This window comes from Bos taurus, chromosome 18 (assembly GCF_002263795.3).
Source record: "Bos taurus isolate L1 Dominette 01449 registration number 42190680 breed Hereford chromosome 18, ARS-UCD2.0, whole genome shotgun sequence".
In the NCBI taxonomy this organism is placed as follows: domain Eukaryota; kingdom Metazoa; phylum Chordata; class Mammalia; order Artiodactyla; family Bovidae; genus Bos; species Bos taurus.
Window position 1 is genome coordinate 25,243,521 of NC_037345.1, and position 15,220 is coordinate 25,258,740.

Sequence of the window (15,220 nt, forward strand, 5' to 3'; positions counted from 1 at the left end):
CATTTGATCATAACCTAGAACTCTCCCAGAGTTTGATATAGGAAGATAAGAGCAGGATATTCTCTGGTTAATAGTGCCGTCTAGTTTAGTAAACAGAATGCCACCCTTCTTTCTGCCTGGGTACGACTTATTCTGACTTATTTCTTACTCCAGCTTATTTCTGAAGACCGCTTTGTGTATGACCTTCACTTTGTTTTTATGAATTCTCTTGATCTCTACTCATTTTTATTTGTAGATCTGGATTTTTTGCAGCAGCTAGTTTCATGTCATATCAGCAATGTGAGTTCAATTTTGGAGCAAAACCATTCAAATATCCACCGTCTATGAAATTTAGCACTTTTAATGACTACGCCTTCCTCACAGCTGAAGAGAAAATCATTTTGCCAAGGTAAGGAATCAGCAGTGTTGGCCTGTTGCACCCTTAAGGGTGTCTATAACGTAACGTTGTAATCCTAGCTCCTGTTCTGGCTTAAAAAGCAGGTCTGTAACAAGCCCTTCTGGGCTGTACGTTACTTTGGACTCAGTGTCCCAAAGCTTGAGAGTGGCTCAGCAGTTTCCAGATGAACCAGAAAATGTCACAGAGTGATGACAGCCCTGCCTGTTGCAACAGAGCCTTTGTAATATCCCAAGAACTGAAGGGCCATTTATTTCCCAGCTCAGAGATCTGAGGTTCATTCTGAGAACTCCTCTTCATCTTGTCTTACCGCCTGACAGGGATGCTAAGAACTTTAAATTCCTCCTGGTGAAAGTGTGAAGTAACACCTGTCTCATCTGCCATACCCCATCACTTGGTTATGTAGCCTTTCTTGGATGCGGCCCATAAACAGGTCTGTCTTCTCACCTACACCCTGAAAGTTCCAACTGATCCATCTAAGAGTTCCCCTGGAAGCTGACCTTAGTTAAAACTGCTTCAGCATTTAGTTAACTACCCCTGCAGAATTAAACTTTCCAAAAGTCAGATGGCAATAGGCACCAACTGTCAGAAAGTCATCTTTTATGGGTGGTTTCTGTGTACTGTCAGTACCCTAAGATTTTGGTGCCCAAAGTGCAGTCTGCCTTGGATAAGAACAGAGTTACCAGCTTGGCAGTCCTGTGCTGCATTGGGATTTTGTTTTCTGTGACAGTGACACCAACACAGAAGTTGTTGGAGACTAACTAAATGGCCTCTTTAATGCCAAAGTTGCCTGTTTTACTCATAGGAATAGAATTCTTTTCTGACTTCAGGGTAGGAGATCAGGGCCCTGTTTCTACTTGGCATTTTGTAAATTGTTCCATATTGTAAATCCTCTCTGTCTCTACCTCTTGTTCCATTCATTCTTTTTTTTCTTCTTCTTCTTAAACTTTTTATTATGGAAAACTTACTATTATGGAAAACTTCAAATACACATGAAAGAAAAAAAGAATAGCACAGTAAAGCACCATATAAATATATATACCCACCTCTCAGCTACAAAAGTCATCCACTCACAGCCACGTGCTTGTCTTACGGTTTTCTCTGTTAATAGCTCCACTGTCGATTCTGTTTCCCTGGCTGTAGTCCTAGAGGATCCTTGACAAGGCAGAGTATGAGTTTCTGCCATTTCTATGACGGATTGTTCAGCAAATCCTATGGGCTGTACTTTCAGAATATATCCCAGCCAACAACTTCTGGTCCCTCTCCCTGCTCCCACCATGGCTAAAGCTTCCAGTTTCCTACCTGGGTTGTTCCTGCCCTCAAACTAGTCTCCCTGTTCCCACCTTAACCCCTTCAGTCTGTTCAGCACAGCCTCCAGAATGATTGTTACAACATAAATCAGATCATGCACTTCTCTGCTCATCAGACTCTAGTGGCTTCCTCTTTCACTTAAGGTAAAAGCTTGAACCTCAGCAGACGCTGTAGGATTTGTCCCCTCTTCTCCTCCACTACTTCTTAGACCTCTTGCACTCTCCCCTGTGCTCCTGCTACTTCAGCCATCCTGGCCTCCTTGCTGCTCCTGAAATAGACCAGGTCTGCTACTATAGCCCCAAGGTCTTTGCACTAGAAAGTTCTGCTCTCACAACTCTTCCTGCTACCAGAATGGTCTGACATGTGTTTTCCAATACTACTGAGCAGTGAACTTGATTCTGACACCATCTACCTGGAAATAGCTTCAGACCCCCCCTGGAGAAGGGTTCAGTCCTACAGGATTGCTCTTTCCTCCCACTTTAGATGCCAGTCACAAGTCCAGGTCATGACCAACTCACTGTAACTGGAGGCTCCCATGCCCTCCACCTTTGGTTTGATTAATTTGCTAGAGCTCCCACCACAGAACTCAGGAAAGCAGTTTACTTCTGTGTATGTGTTACACTTTACCAGCTGAGCCCCCAGGTAAGATGAGAATGACCAGCCTCCTTCATTTTCTGTTTTAGAAAATCATTGTAAGATTGAAATGAGATGTCTCGTGTGAAAACTTTACTGAACAGAGCTTAGGGAATGACTCCCATGTACAGAGCATTTTCAGGGCATTTCATATGCATCACTGCTCACTGACCCCACTTATTTGTTGATAAAATGAACTTCCAACTGTGTTTTCTACTCAGGCACAGGCGTCTTGCTCTGTTGAAGCAAGTCAGTATCCGGGAAAACTGCTGCTCCCTGTGTTGCGATGAGGTAGCGGACACGCAACTGAAGCCATGTGGACACAGGTCAGAGGGTTTGTTTGGTTATTTCTTCTTGTGTACATTACAGTAGACAAAGTTCTACCTGTTCTTGAATTGCTTTTACAGTGTTACCAGTTCCCTAGCTGTTCATCAAAGTTCATAATAACCTGAAGGAGGTTTCAGAGTTTGCCAAGCCTGTCTTCCAGAAAGTACCTGAAATAGAAGAACCTTCTTGATATGGAAGACCCATGTTTTTGTTTTGTTTTACTTTGTTTACTCAGGACTTTATTTTTAACACATTTTTCATTCCAAAATGTAAAAGACTTAATGCTAATTACAGGTCTCTTAGGAAATCCCTTTTCGTTTTAGAGCCTTCTCATGTACTTACTCTTCACCCTCCTCAGCATTGAGAGGGCAGCACCACCCTACCATCTAACCACTCTGCATTTTTAGAAAATGAGGACAGCCTGGATCCTGTACAATAGAGTGTTTAAACATCAGCAAGAGTAGCAAGTAAAACAGTCCCCTAAAAAGGCCTCGCAACTAAGGTTAGAAGGAGAAAGAGGAGCTGGGCAGTGTGCTGACCCTGGCCTGGCCCAGGCATGTGTGCTGATTATATACGAGCAGTACCTCTATCCCAGTGTTCCAGACCAGCTCCCTGTAATTCAGCCCACCCCATACACTGCCTTGCTCTTATTCTTCACATAGCTTTAGCTACCAGGTCTCCCTGTATCAACTCTGTAGCCCAGAACTCCTCAGGATCTGGGCTTATTCTTCTTTGAACGCTCTGGCCCTTATTGGTGGTTTGGTACACAATAAGAGGGCTGAAATCTAAAAACTTAGAATCAGGTATCTTAAGTATGACCACAGTCTCCACACTAGACATATCTAGAACAAAGTTGGAATAGGAAATTAAAAGAATTATAAGAAAGTCTAGCTCCACTTTCAGCAACAACAGTTCCATTGAGTAGAGGTTAAGAAAGGAAATCTGGCTAAACAGAATGACATGAGCCACCCCCTAGAATAGAGACTGAAAATCTAAACATTCCTACTATTAATACCATGAAAGAAATTGAAATTATTTTCCCCCTTTACCTTCCCCGCTAAAAGCCCAGGTGGTTTCACAAGTACATTCTTTCAAACTCTGAGGGAATGGATGGATTCTATATAAACTTCTCAGACCACAGAGAAAATAGCAAAGTCACAATCTTTTTACAAAGCCTGCATGTTAATCATACAAAAAGCTGATGAAACACAAAAATGAATGAATGAATATAAACCTAAAAATCCTAAATTATCAGCAACTAGTACCCAGCAACACAACCAAGAGGGGTTTATTTCAGGAATGCAAGGTTAGTGCAACATAGGAAATCAATGTAATTTCTCAAATGTATTTAATCAAATGTAATTTCTCAAGTAGGCCAAGGGACAGTGAAGCAGAGAATTAATACTTTCTGCAAAAATGCTAAAAATTCAATATCCATCTCGAATGACTACTACAAAACAGAAATGGATATAGGAAATAAAAGTATACATTAAGGATGGATGGATACTTCCTTTAAAATATAAAAAAACATATATCTCAAACACAAGCATCTTTTTAAGGGGGACACACTAGAAGCCTTCCAAGAGTTGCGAGGGACCAGACAAGGATGCCTGCTATCAGCACATAGCATCGAAGACCCAGTGTAGCCAAAAATAAATAAATTTTTAAAAATTAAAAAAAAAACAACAGAAAGAATATGTGTAAAATGCCACCTTGAGGGGAAAAAAAAGTTAATAGTTTTGTCCCAATATATGAAAAGAATGACACAGTAATGGAACAGAAGCCCAAAAGTAATACTACTTATAAAGAAAAATATAAAGACATTATGTCAAATCTGGTGAAAGACAGACTGTTCAACAAATGATAATGGGACAGATAGCTAACTGTCTGGGGGAGAAAAATAGCATTGTATTTCTACCTACAGATACACATCTCTATGCATAGGCTGTATATATCCAGACTTTCTGGAAGAATGCACATGAACTTTTAACTTATTCCTCAGAAGAGGAAGATTGAAGGTCAGAAGTGGAAGAGAGACTCACTGTTTATATATTTACTTAATGTTTCAGCCATGTGTGATTATTACCCTTTCAGTTAACATGCTCCATTGAGTCAGCACATCGTCAGTCTGACTTTTTGAAGAACGGACCTAACTGGTATCTATGTCTTTCTCCTCAGTGATCTGTGCATGGATTGTGCCTTGCAACTGGAGACCTGCCCATTGTGTCGGAAAGAAATAGTGACTAGAGTCAGACAGATTTCTCATATCTCATGACACACGTGAAGAGGCCTCATGGACTTATTTCTACTCAATTCCAGCCAATGTTGAAAAGAAAAACAAAGAAAAAAATCTCTAATCAGTTGTATGCACATTGAAACTTATAGCCATGGCCAGATTTTATGCTAAAAGAAATGATAGTTTATCAAAGACAAAATTCTCCTAGAATCTAACCCAAACTGCTAGCCCTGAGAAATTCCTTTTAAGGCCAAGGAAAGCTGAATGCCAGTAGCTAGGCCTATGGTAATTCCATGAAAAGCAACAGGAGACAATGCCCTCTTGAGTGCTGAAACCACACTGGATTTCTCCAGGTTGGGTTCATTTGCTTGTGTAACACAGGATGTTTTGTCTCATAGTCTAAAGTTTTTATTTTGGGCAAAAATCATTATCGAGAAGTAAATGACAGCGTTTCTGGGTAAAGCATCACTTCCCATTGGTCAGAGAGCCACTGGTATCTTAAGCATGGATACTGCACTGCAAGACTTGAAGCTGTAAAACTAGAATCCCACAGGTCAGTACTACAAGCAACATGGAGGGCCTGAAAGAGGGTGCACAGACTGTAGACAAAAAAACAAAACCCAATTTTTGATATTTCAGTGATCCCAAAGAACATGCTAGTTGGTTTTTTTTTAATTGCAGAAAATTGGTGGTATTTTCACATTCATGATGTTTCTATCCAATTTCAGTACCCACATTTTGTGAGGAAAAAAAATGTTTTAACAATGCAGGAGGAATTCTTAAATTAATTGCAATGTTAGACTGGAGAAAATTTGGTATTTAAGGTATTTTTAAGGTACCATCAAATCAGGTCTTTTTGGTTTTTGTTTAAAATAATTTTTTAAAATCAGTATTGTTTTTGGAAGTAATATACTTTGAAACTCTTGAACTAATAGTCTCAAAAACTCTTAGCGGACAGTCTGAGAGCACGTATTCCTGTTGTTTAAAATAAATACATGTTTTTGAATAGTAAATTCAGTCATGGATTGTTGACTATGTCTTCATCAAAAGTGTTATTCCCTCTCAGGGTCTCTGGTGAAGACCTTCAAGAGTTTGGTTTTTTCTCCCAGAAAATTGGAAGGTAGAATTGTAAATTCATAGAACTTATTTTATAATGGTGTACCTCAGCAGCTGCCTTTCAATTTATGCCAAGTCCTTACTGAGTTTATACTTGAATAGTAAATATGTCTTCTCAGTTTTACAATGTCTTAAATTCAATGCACATTTTTTTCTTCCTTCCCCACCGTTTCTTGTTTGTAGTTCATTAAATCGTCCTATTACAGAGCTGATTTCCTTCCTGGCTGTACTTGTTGGGGTGCTGGATTTTTTCCATGTCTTTAGTCTTCCATAAATTCAAATATATATATAAATATATATATATATATGTTCTCTTCTTTAGCTTGTGGTAAATACAGTAATTTGCATTGAATAAATAAAACATTTGTTGCCTTTTTTGACTTAAGATATCACAACTTTCATTGGTATCTGCTGCTACGGTTCCAAGATATTATACTCAGGTTTATCCTTTCCAGGTTAGGATAGAATCAAGTATTAGAATTCAGAAGCAAGGTTAATCACTTATTCATCCAACAAACCTTTATTGGACACCTAATATATCTCGGGCACTGCAACTATGTGGTATGCAAAAACAGATCTGTTTGTGGAGCTGACGTCTGGTAGTGGGGAGAAAACTATGTTTTTCCTTATTGTAATTACTTGTTGAGTGCTTTGAGAAAGAACAAGGAGAACCTAATTTAGATGAGGGGAAGGAGAGAAACGTCACTGAAGGAGTAACATTAGTAAAAAAAAAAAAAAAAAGGAAGTAGGACCTAGGGATATAGCAAGGCAGAGACTGAAAATATTGAGCCAGTTTCTGGCCTCAGGCGGTTGAGTGACTGGCAGCTTCCACTTTCTGTCTCTTGAAATATTCTTGGATCTAGCCACCATGGTGTGGGAAAACCCAAATATCCATGAGAAGACCTACATGGAGAGGAACTGAGACAGCCCCCTACCCCTCAGGTCCTCCGTTCAACATCAACAACTGAGCTGTTCCAGCTAATACTAATTTGAGTAAGCTTCTTGGAGGAGGTTCTCTAGCCCCATTCCAGCTACCCCCAACTGATGCCAAGTAGAACAGAAACGAACTGTCCCTACCAAGTCCTGTCCAGGTTACAGATTACTGAGCAAAATAAATTTTTTTTTTTTTTTTAGCCAGGAAGTTTTGGGTGGCTAGTAACAGCTTTGCTGCTAAACCGCTTCAGTCGTGTCCGACTCTATGCGACCCCGTAGACGGCAGTCCACCAGGCTCCCCTGTCCCTGGGATTCTCCAGGCAAGAACACTGGAGTGAGTTGCCATTTCCTTCTCCAGTGCGTGAAAGTGAAGTCCCTCAGTCCTGTCCGACTCTTAGCGACCCCATGGACTGCAGCCCACCAGGCTCCTCCATCCATGGGATTTTCCAGGCAAGAGTACTGGAGTGGGGTGCCATTGCCTTCTCCGAGTAACAGCATTAGATAACCAGAACAGATGGAATCAAGTTTCCTTCTCTGCTCTGATCCTATGTATTAACTCGGTCTGGTTATTTACCAAACCTTTCTGAATGCCTGCCTTCTACTTGGTACTAAACAGAGATAGTACCTCTGATCAAACATGAACCATATCTAAAATGTACCACACATTTGGCCAAAAAATAAAATGCAACCGAAAAGACACAATGTCTAGTGATCCAATCAGAGAACAGGTATAGGGTACCCTTTTGTAAAACTGGGCAGTTTTGGAGGGGGCTTATCCTGGAGCAAAGTCACCTGATTGCGTTGCTCAAAGTGGTTCTGTCAACGTTAATCTTGCCTAGTTACCCAAGAAACGAGTTACTGCCAAATAATCTTTTTGATGTGAATGTTCATGATGTAAATTACAGGACATCCACTTCTTGCTGTGGGGTTGGCTTTGGTAGCTGTCTCGTGGTAGTTCCACGAGAGGGAGCAACTGTCTCGAAAATCAAATGTCTGCACTATCTGGCTCAAAAGCTAAGGGATTGACTCTGAAAAGATTTTCGATTTACAGTGCTCTTAGAACCAATTTGAATGACTTAATCTTCTTAAATCTTGTAATTTATTCCCAAGTAGCAAGTGGGGAAATCGAGGCTCTCTCTGGGCTTCCATTCCTTTCTCTTCGCATTGGGTACATCTTGGCTTTAATCGTCCGACAGCGTGAGTTTACGATAGTGAGTCCCTGACCTGCTGGATGCGGCCCAGTTTCCTCTCGCTGTCCTCTATCCCTTTGCCTCACTTCCTTTCCCTATCTTTGTCCCGCCCCTGGTTTTGGGTAACGCAGGCCTGCGATTGGTTGCTAGGAGCCCCGAGGAGGCGGAAGGGTCGCGGTGGCCATGGTGACAGGAGGCGGGGCGTGGTAACTGACGCCGGACCCAGCGGCGGTAGGGGCGAGTTTAGCTAGGCCTGGCAGGGTTGGGGGGCCCGGCCGGCGTGTGGCCGCAGCCGGGGAGCCTGAAGCTGGGGCCTCGCGTGCAGGCTCTAACCGGCTGAGGCCTCCCGGATGCCGGTTGCAGCTCTGCGTTGCAAAGCAGAGGCTGCGCCCGGGCCGCAGGCAAAGGTAGAAGGCGAACGGGTCCGCTCCCCGACGCCCAGTGGATGCGGTGGCGACGATGGACGCCCTAGAGGAAGAGAGCTTCGCGCTGTCCTTGTGAGTCACGCCGCCCGAGCCCGGGAGGCTGAAGGCCGGGGCTGCTGGCGCTTGGCTTAGGCCTCCGCCCTGCGAAACCAGTGCCCTCAGTGGGTGTGGGAAACAAGACTCCCCCCTACCCACCCCACCCAAGTTCCCGCGGTAGACTGCCTCTGCGGCAACAGCGGGGTTTCAGGCGCGGAGGACAGGAGCGCAGCGTGGTGTTGCGCGATGATACACGCCTCTGTCACAATCCCCCGGTCTCCAGTCCTTAGTCGTCAGCAAAACCTGGTGGGTTTGAGCGGCTGAGGCCCGACCGCGGGTCAGAAGACCCTCCACCACTACCACACCACCATCCCCAGGGACTCTAATTTGTCCCTCCCCACCCCGGCCTGTGTGTTGACCGCACCAGGTTTACGCCCGCCCACAAGTAGATTGATGTGGGGTGATAAGGAAGATGCGGTGAGTAGAACCCACAGGAAATAAATGTGAGGAGCCTTAAGATGTCTGATGTGAGCCTTGACCCCTTTTATTTGTCCCTTCGTGACTCCTTGTGTCCCATCAGTTTTCTGAAAGTAGATCCACTACATTAAACTTTGATGTCACAGGTGTGTAAAATGTGTTTTCTTCAGTGTGCAACTGCTAGATTAAACAGTAAATCATTCTTAATTGTTTAAGCTGGGTGATGGAGAATTCATTTGAAAAGGGCCAGAGTACATTTGGGTGGGGGGAGAGGAATTAAGCTGAAACAGTATCTAATCCAGGTCTATTTTTCAGCTCTTCCGCCTCTGATGCAGAATTTGATGCTGTGGTTGGATATTTAGAGGACATTATCATGGGTAAGCTTCCCTACTCCGGCTCTTTAGTTTTTAGACTCTTGCTTTTAACGACATTGAAAATCCACTTGGAGAGTTAATTTTTAAAAAGAGAGAAAACATCATGCTGCATATAATGTTGAAAGTGGCATGCTGAAATACGAAGGAAGCCGTCCTGTTGTTTGCCTTAAAGGCATACAGCCCCTACTCCTGAAAATAATTGATTATCATAGATTCAGTCCCCAGAAGGGACTCATTCAGGTAACAGAGTACCTTGGAGTTATGGGGCTCATGGCAAAACTTCAGCAAATATTAACTACTTTATTTCAGAGAGTAAGAGCGGTTTGTAGTCTTGAGTCTTAATATTTTTGTGACATAGAGCAGTGTAATAGGTAACCATAGCACACGTGCCCATGAGGAACAAGGTGTCATGCTTCAGCTGGTTCCATATTTTCCTAGGTCCTGAGTTCCTATTTGTGGATTCATTTGGGCTTCCCTGGTGGCTCAGCTGGTAATGAATCCACCTGCAATGCAGGAGACCTGGGTTCGATCCCTGGGTTGGGAAGATCCCCTGGCGAAGGGAAAGGCTACCCACTCCAGTATACTGCCCTGGAGAATTCCATGGACTGTATAGTCCATGAGCTCGCAAAGAGTCAGACACAACTGAGCAACTTTCACTTTGGCATCCATAGGTCCTGCTAAGTAATAAGTGGTAACAGGCATCTGTCATTTAAGACAAATGTGTGGGAGAGAAAAACTTGAAAAAAATCTCTCGTATGGGTGACTTTAAGTTTGCTGAGAATAAGGAAAAGAACACTGTTGTTTAGTGTTATTAGCTGTATTTGTTAGTCTTGTTTAGTGAAAATCACTTGACTCAGTTTTGTACCTTTGGGTCCTATAAAGGTTCATGACCTTAACTCCTAAATACAGATGAAGATACACTATTAAGGTCCCATGTCAATCAGAGGATTCCTGGTGAATACTGAGGAATACCTGGAGTTCTTTTGGCCTCTACAAGAACCCTGTGTGCAGTGAGGGAAATGAGCTTTCTGTAAGCCCAGGGCATTTATTCCTAAGTCTAGGCCATTTGTGAAGCATTCCTTTTGTTTTGGAAACGATATTCTATTTGGTTGTTGAAATTCCCTAAACCCTAATAAGTGTTTGCTATGACTCAGTCACTGTACATGACTCCTCATCTAAATGCCACCTAGCAATCTTTTATGATAGGTACTCTGAAGTTGAAGAAACTGGGACTGAGAGAAATTAACCTGCCCAAGGTTACCCATTGTTAGTGGCTGAGGTGGAATTTAAACTCTGGTAGTCTAGCCTCTATCAGAGCCCATCCATCTAATCACTACACTGTTTCTACCACTGCAGCTGAATTTAAGAGAACGGTTTGTGGAGTTCCTAAGCCACCCTGCCCTGTCTGGCTGTGTTTAAACTGGACTAGAGGGTGGGGGCGGTGGTTGCACACAGTGTGAAGGCTCTTAATACCACGGAACTTTACCCTGAACACCTTCAGCTTTCCCACTCCTAAAGCTTGGCCATTTAGAAAGAAGACTTCCCTGGTGGCTCAGACGGTAAAGCGTCTGTCTACCATGCGGGTGACCTGGGTTTGAGCCCTGGGTTGGGAAGATCCCCTGGAGAAGGAAATGGCAATCCACTCCAGTACTCTTGCCTGGAAAATCCCATGGACAGAGGAGCCTGGTAGGCTACAGTCCATGGGGTCTCAAAGAGTTGGACGTGACTTCACTTTCACTTTTCTGCTGCCATTTAATTCCTACGTGTTAAAAAGAATATATGTTTCCTATTGCGATTCAGATGATGAGTTCCAGTTATTACAGAGGAATTTCATGGACAAGTACTACCAGGAGTTTGAAGACACGGAAGAGAATAAGCTCACTTACACACCTATTTTTAATGAATATGTAAGTGGGTTCCTATTATTCTTACTGGAGATTAGGATTTCTTTGAAATATGAATTTAGGATTTCTTTAAAATATGAATTTAGGATCAAATAATGTTGAAATCTGCTCAATTTTTAGAATCTGCCACCAGCACCCTGCTAGGAAGTCTAATTAGAATTGGGTTTAGTCTTCATTACCTATTGTTTTCCTCTGCATAGTTCTTGGGGCTGTTTTCCAAATAGTTAATAATCTCATCTATTTTAAAAACATGGTTGACTTTATCATAATCCTGCTTTCAGTTACAGTATATGGGTTCACCATACCTTGCACTTACATACTTTTGACCTTTCAGCTTTCACACACTATTTTTTCTTACTACGTAATTCAATCAAGTGTGCATGACAGTTAGATAAAAGTGAAAACCAGTTGGTGGCAAAACCAAACTATAACCCAGGAACCTTGGCTCTGGACCCTTGGGTCTTTGTATATGCCAAGGCCCTGTGCAGCCTCCTGTTAGGATCTCCTCTGTCTGAGAAGTTTGAGCCTCCAGGACTTAATTCCTTGAATGCAAAAGTACAGCAGAGTTGGTTAAAGTTTCTTAAGCCAAGCCTCCGCTTGTAACAGATCCATGACTGCCTTTCACTGTATGCTTTTTCATCTGTTTCTTTCCACAGATTCTATCTACCCAGGCAGAAAAGCCCCCACTTACTCCACTCTTCATTTCATGCCATGGGGGGTGGGAGCCCTTCTGCTCTCTAACCCTATCCATCTGGGAGCATTCCTCTTGTTGCAGTGTAATTACCTGCGTACACCTCTCCCCTGGAGGGCGGAGGGCAGGGGTGGGATGAGCTCACTGAAGAGAGGAGCTGGGTTTGGGTTCTCTCTGGTGCCCCCAGCTCTCAGCTGGGAGCCAGGCACACAGAAATGTTTGCAAAGGGCTGGAGAACAGGCTTTCTGAAAAGAAGTTTTACTGTTACAGATTTCTTTGGTAGAAAAGTATATAGAAGAACAGCTGTTGGAGCGGATTCCTGGATTTAACATGGCGGCTTTCACTACAACTTTACAGTGAGTTGAAGTTGACTTTTTTTAACCTCTTGGTACCTTGCTCCTCCTCAACTCTGAAAATTCATAGACCTTCCTCCTTTTTTTCCCCCCTAGTGCTTGAACATCAAGCTTCAGAGCACTTGGTGGTTAGGTCCTGGGTGGGAGGCCCTCCATACCTTTGAAGGAAATCTCAAGGAGATGGTCTGTGTCATCAATTGTTCATGAAGCAACCACCCTTTTCCTTCGCAGGCACCATAAAGATGAAGTGGCTGGTGACATTTTTGACATGCTGCTCACATTTACGGATTTCCTGGCTTTTAAAGAAATGTTTCTGGACTACCGAGCAGTAAGTCCTTCTTGTCTGTTATGCTACAGTGAACCACTTAGAAAATTCCAAGTGGACCTGTCAGGCACAAACCACCCTCTGTGCGCCCCGCTGTAAGACTGGCCAGTGTCAGCCAGACAGCGAGCAGCGTGCCAGCAGAGCAGCTGCTGTCCCCCACTGGCCGGGGCCCGGGGCGCTTGTGAAGATTTACACTCTCATAGTTTTGGTGAAACCAAAGGTCCCAGGTATCCTACAGGGTCCCTGTATAATCAAAAGGACAAAGCCAAAAAACAGGTCTTAATTGCCTTGCCGTTCTTGTAACGCAGGATCTTAATAGGAGAAGGAAATATTTTTCATTGAAGAGAGGTGTTTTTTGTTTTGTTTGTTTTGGCCTTGCTGCTTGGCACACAGGATCTTACTTCTCCCAATGAGGGATCAAACCCATGCTACCTGCAGTGGGGCTTAACCGCTGGACCTCCAGGGTCCATTGTACCCTGAGAGGTACATTTTTTGAGTGACCAGTGCTGAACAAAAATGCAAAATCACATCCTCCCTCTTCCTGTGTGCTCCCTGGTGGCCCGCCCTCCCACCCTAAGCATCTCCCTCCCCAGTCAGAGCTAGAAAGGACTTTCTTCTGTCCCTTGCCTCTTAAAGTTGTGATGTTCTCTTGTAGGAAAAAGAAGGCCGGGGACTGGACTTGAGCAGTGGTTTAGTGGTGACTTCACTCTGCAAATCATCTTCTGTGCCAGCCTCCCAGAACAATCTGCGGCCCTAGGTCCCACTTCAGGCTCTGGGCTCTTTTGGACGTCACCAGCTCAATAGACTGGGAGAGGCTTTGGCTAATGATGTCAGAAGAATACATCTTGGAAAGACTGACTCTTCTGCAACTCTTCATTAATGTTAAGTATTGATGGGTCAGAAGATAATTACCTGACCTTCCTGGGACAAGACATTCTTGTTTTTGGTAACCCTAGTACTCCTCCCTTAGTAGACCCCTCTCTGAGGCTTCGGAGTCTGGCTCCTGCAGCACACCCAAGTCCAGCATTCTACCTGGGATGCCTGTCCCCAGCATTCATGTTGGGGTGTCCATGTTGGGAAAATTCGCCATCATCAACTCTTCTTGGCCCAGCAGGCCTTACATATCCCAGGAGGCTTTTCGTGCATTCACAGCTCTTTATATGGATCACAGTTTTGAGTCCTACAGCCTCAGTGGGGGTTTTGACTGGGAGGATTTATTTAGGGGTTAACTGCAGCTAGCTGCCCATCTCAAGATTTCTGAAAATCCTACCATCACAGCTAGTAGGAATCAACTTACAGAGATTTCCTTTACCTAAAAGCTAACATGGGAAAATCAATTCCTAGTCTTACATGCACAGTCTTTGTATCACTGTCTTCTACAAGTCCAGATGTGGTCCCATTGTTTCCATAACCCTCCTTTACGTGTGTTTGAAAAACTATTTTTATAGATGAATACTCAGGCTAACCTAGTGGATACAATCTTGGAACTTCCATGATTACCCACTTCAAGATCAAAGTATTATATGCTGTGTGCTTTTTAGCTGTTAGTGCTATGAAAGCTAAATGCTTTCTACCTTGGTGGTCCATTTACTGGGTGCCAATGAACGTATGCTGGAAGTAGTCTAAAATATATCCTTTTCTTAGAGCATGTTCGTATTTGTGCAGGTTTGCTTAAAACCCTTTCTGTGTAAATCAGCTCCTTAGGTTTGGGGTAGGGGCTCTGCACTTCCTTTTTCGCTGTCAGAATAACCCTACCAAGATAGTATTCCATGGTCTAGCTTAGCACGAGTAGGAGATAGCAAACAGCTTTACTGGTCATACTGCTTAGATTCAGTACATTGTCTTATTATAGTGTTGGATAGAACATTACTGGCCGGAAAACATGAGTGAAAGAAAAAATGTAGTAGTTCAATTCCCAATGTGTACTTAGTTTTTTGTTTTTATTTTTAAAGTAAAAATAGGAATCTCTACCAGTTGACTCTCTTGGTTTTAAAGGATGAGCTACAGGCTGTGTGTTTTTCTGTACAGACATGGCACTTATTAAATACTTTTGTACCATGAGTAGAAGTTGAGGTGTTTTGCATAAACCATCTTTCTAAATGAACCAGTCCCTTGTGTACTATTGCTGCTGCCATCAAGTTATCAGAGCTTTGGTCTTTCAAGCCAAAGGCTTCCTTAAACACTGACTCTCCTGGCCTTGCTTACCCTTCTTGCTCTTTTTATAAATGGGACTGCCCGTCACAGGCCAGGCATGTTGGAAGCACTTGATGAAGACCCCACTGATCAGTCTGGGTGAGAAAAAGCAAGTGGACAAATCCAAAGATGAAATTATGAAAAGTGAACAAGAAAGGCAGATGGGTTTTTTTTTTTTCATCCTTTTCCACTCAGAAAAAAAGCAGCCAAGCCTGCTGTAGCTTTCCATTAGGAAATAGGCTTTCTGATTTAAAAAAAAAAAAAAAACAAAAAAACTTACTAGAACTCTCTCTATGTCCACT

At 43.1% G+C, this 15,220-nt stretch overlaps 2 protein-coding genes across 3 annotated transcripts in view; both read left to right on the top strand.

Annotated features, from left to right (window-relative positions):
- The window catches only part of RSPRY1 (ring finger and SPRY domain containing 1), a 37,348-nt gene extending 30,946 nt beyond the window's left edge, over window positions 1-6,402 (top strand). For both annotated transcript variants that reach the window (NM_001083734.1, XM_015475765.3), the window contains exons 13-15: window positions 236-388; window positions 2,560-2,664; window positions 4,844-6,402. In NM_001083734.1, the coding sequence (NP_001077203.1) occupies window positions 236-388; window positions 2,560-2,664; window positions 4,844-4,940 (355 nt within the window). In that variant the 3' untranslated portion in view covers window positions 4,941-6,402. The remainder of the gene's footprint in view (window positions 1-235; window positions 389-2,559; window positions 2,665-4,843) is intronic.
- A 1,943-nt stretch (window positions 6,403-8,345) lies between these two features.
- On the top strand, window positions 8,346-14,373 carry ARL2BP (ADP ribosylation factor like GTPase 2 binding protein). Its single transcript, NM_001076274.2, is given in 6 exon segments — window positions 8,346-8,637; window positions 9,394-9,455; window positions 11,253-11,359; window positions 12,318-12,403; window positions 12,632-12,728; window positions 13,381-14,373. Coding segments are annotated over 6 exon segments (492 nt in total). The 5' UTR covers window positions 8,346-8,599; the 3' UTR covers window positions 13,483-14,373.
- Window positions 14,374-15,220: the final 847 nt, after the last annotated feature.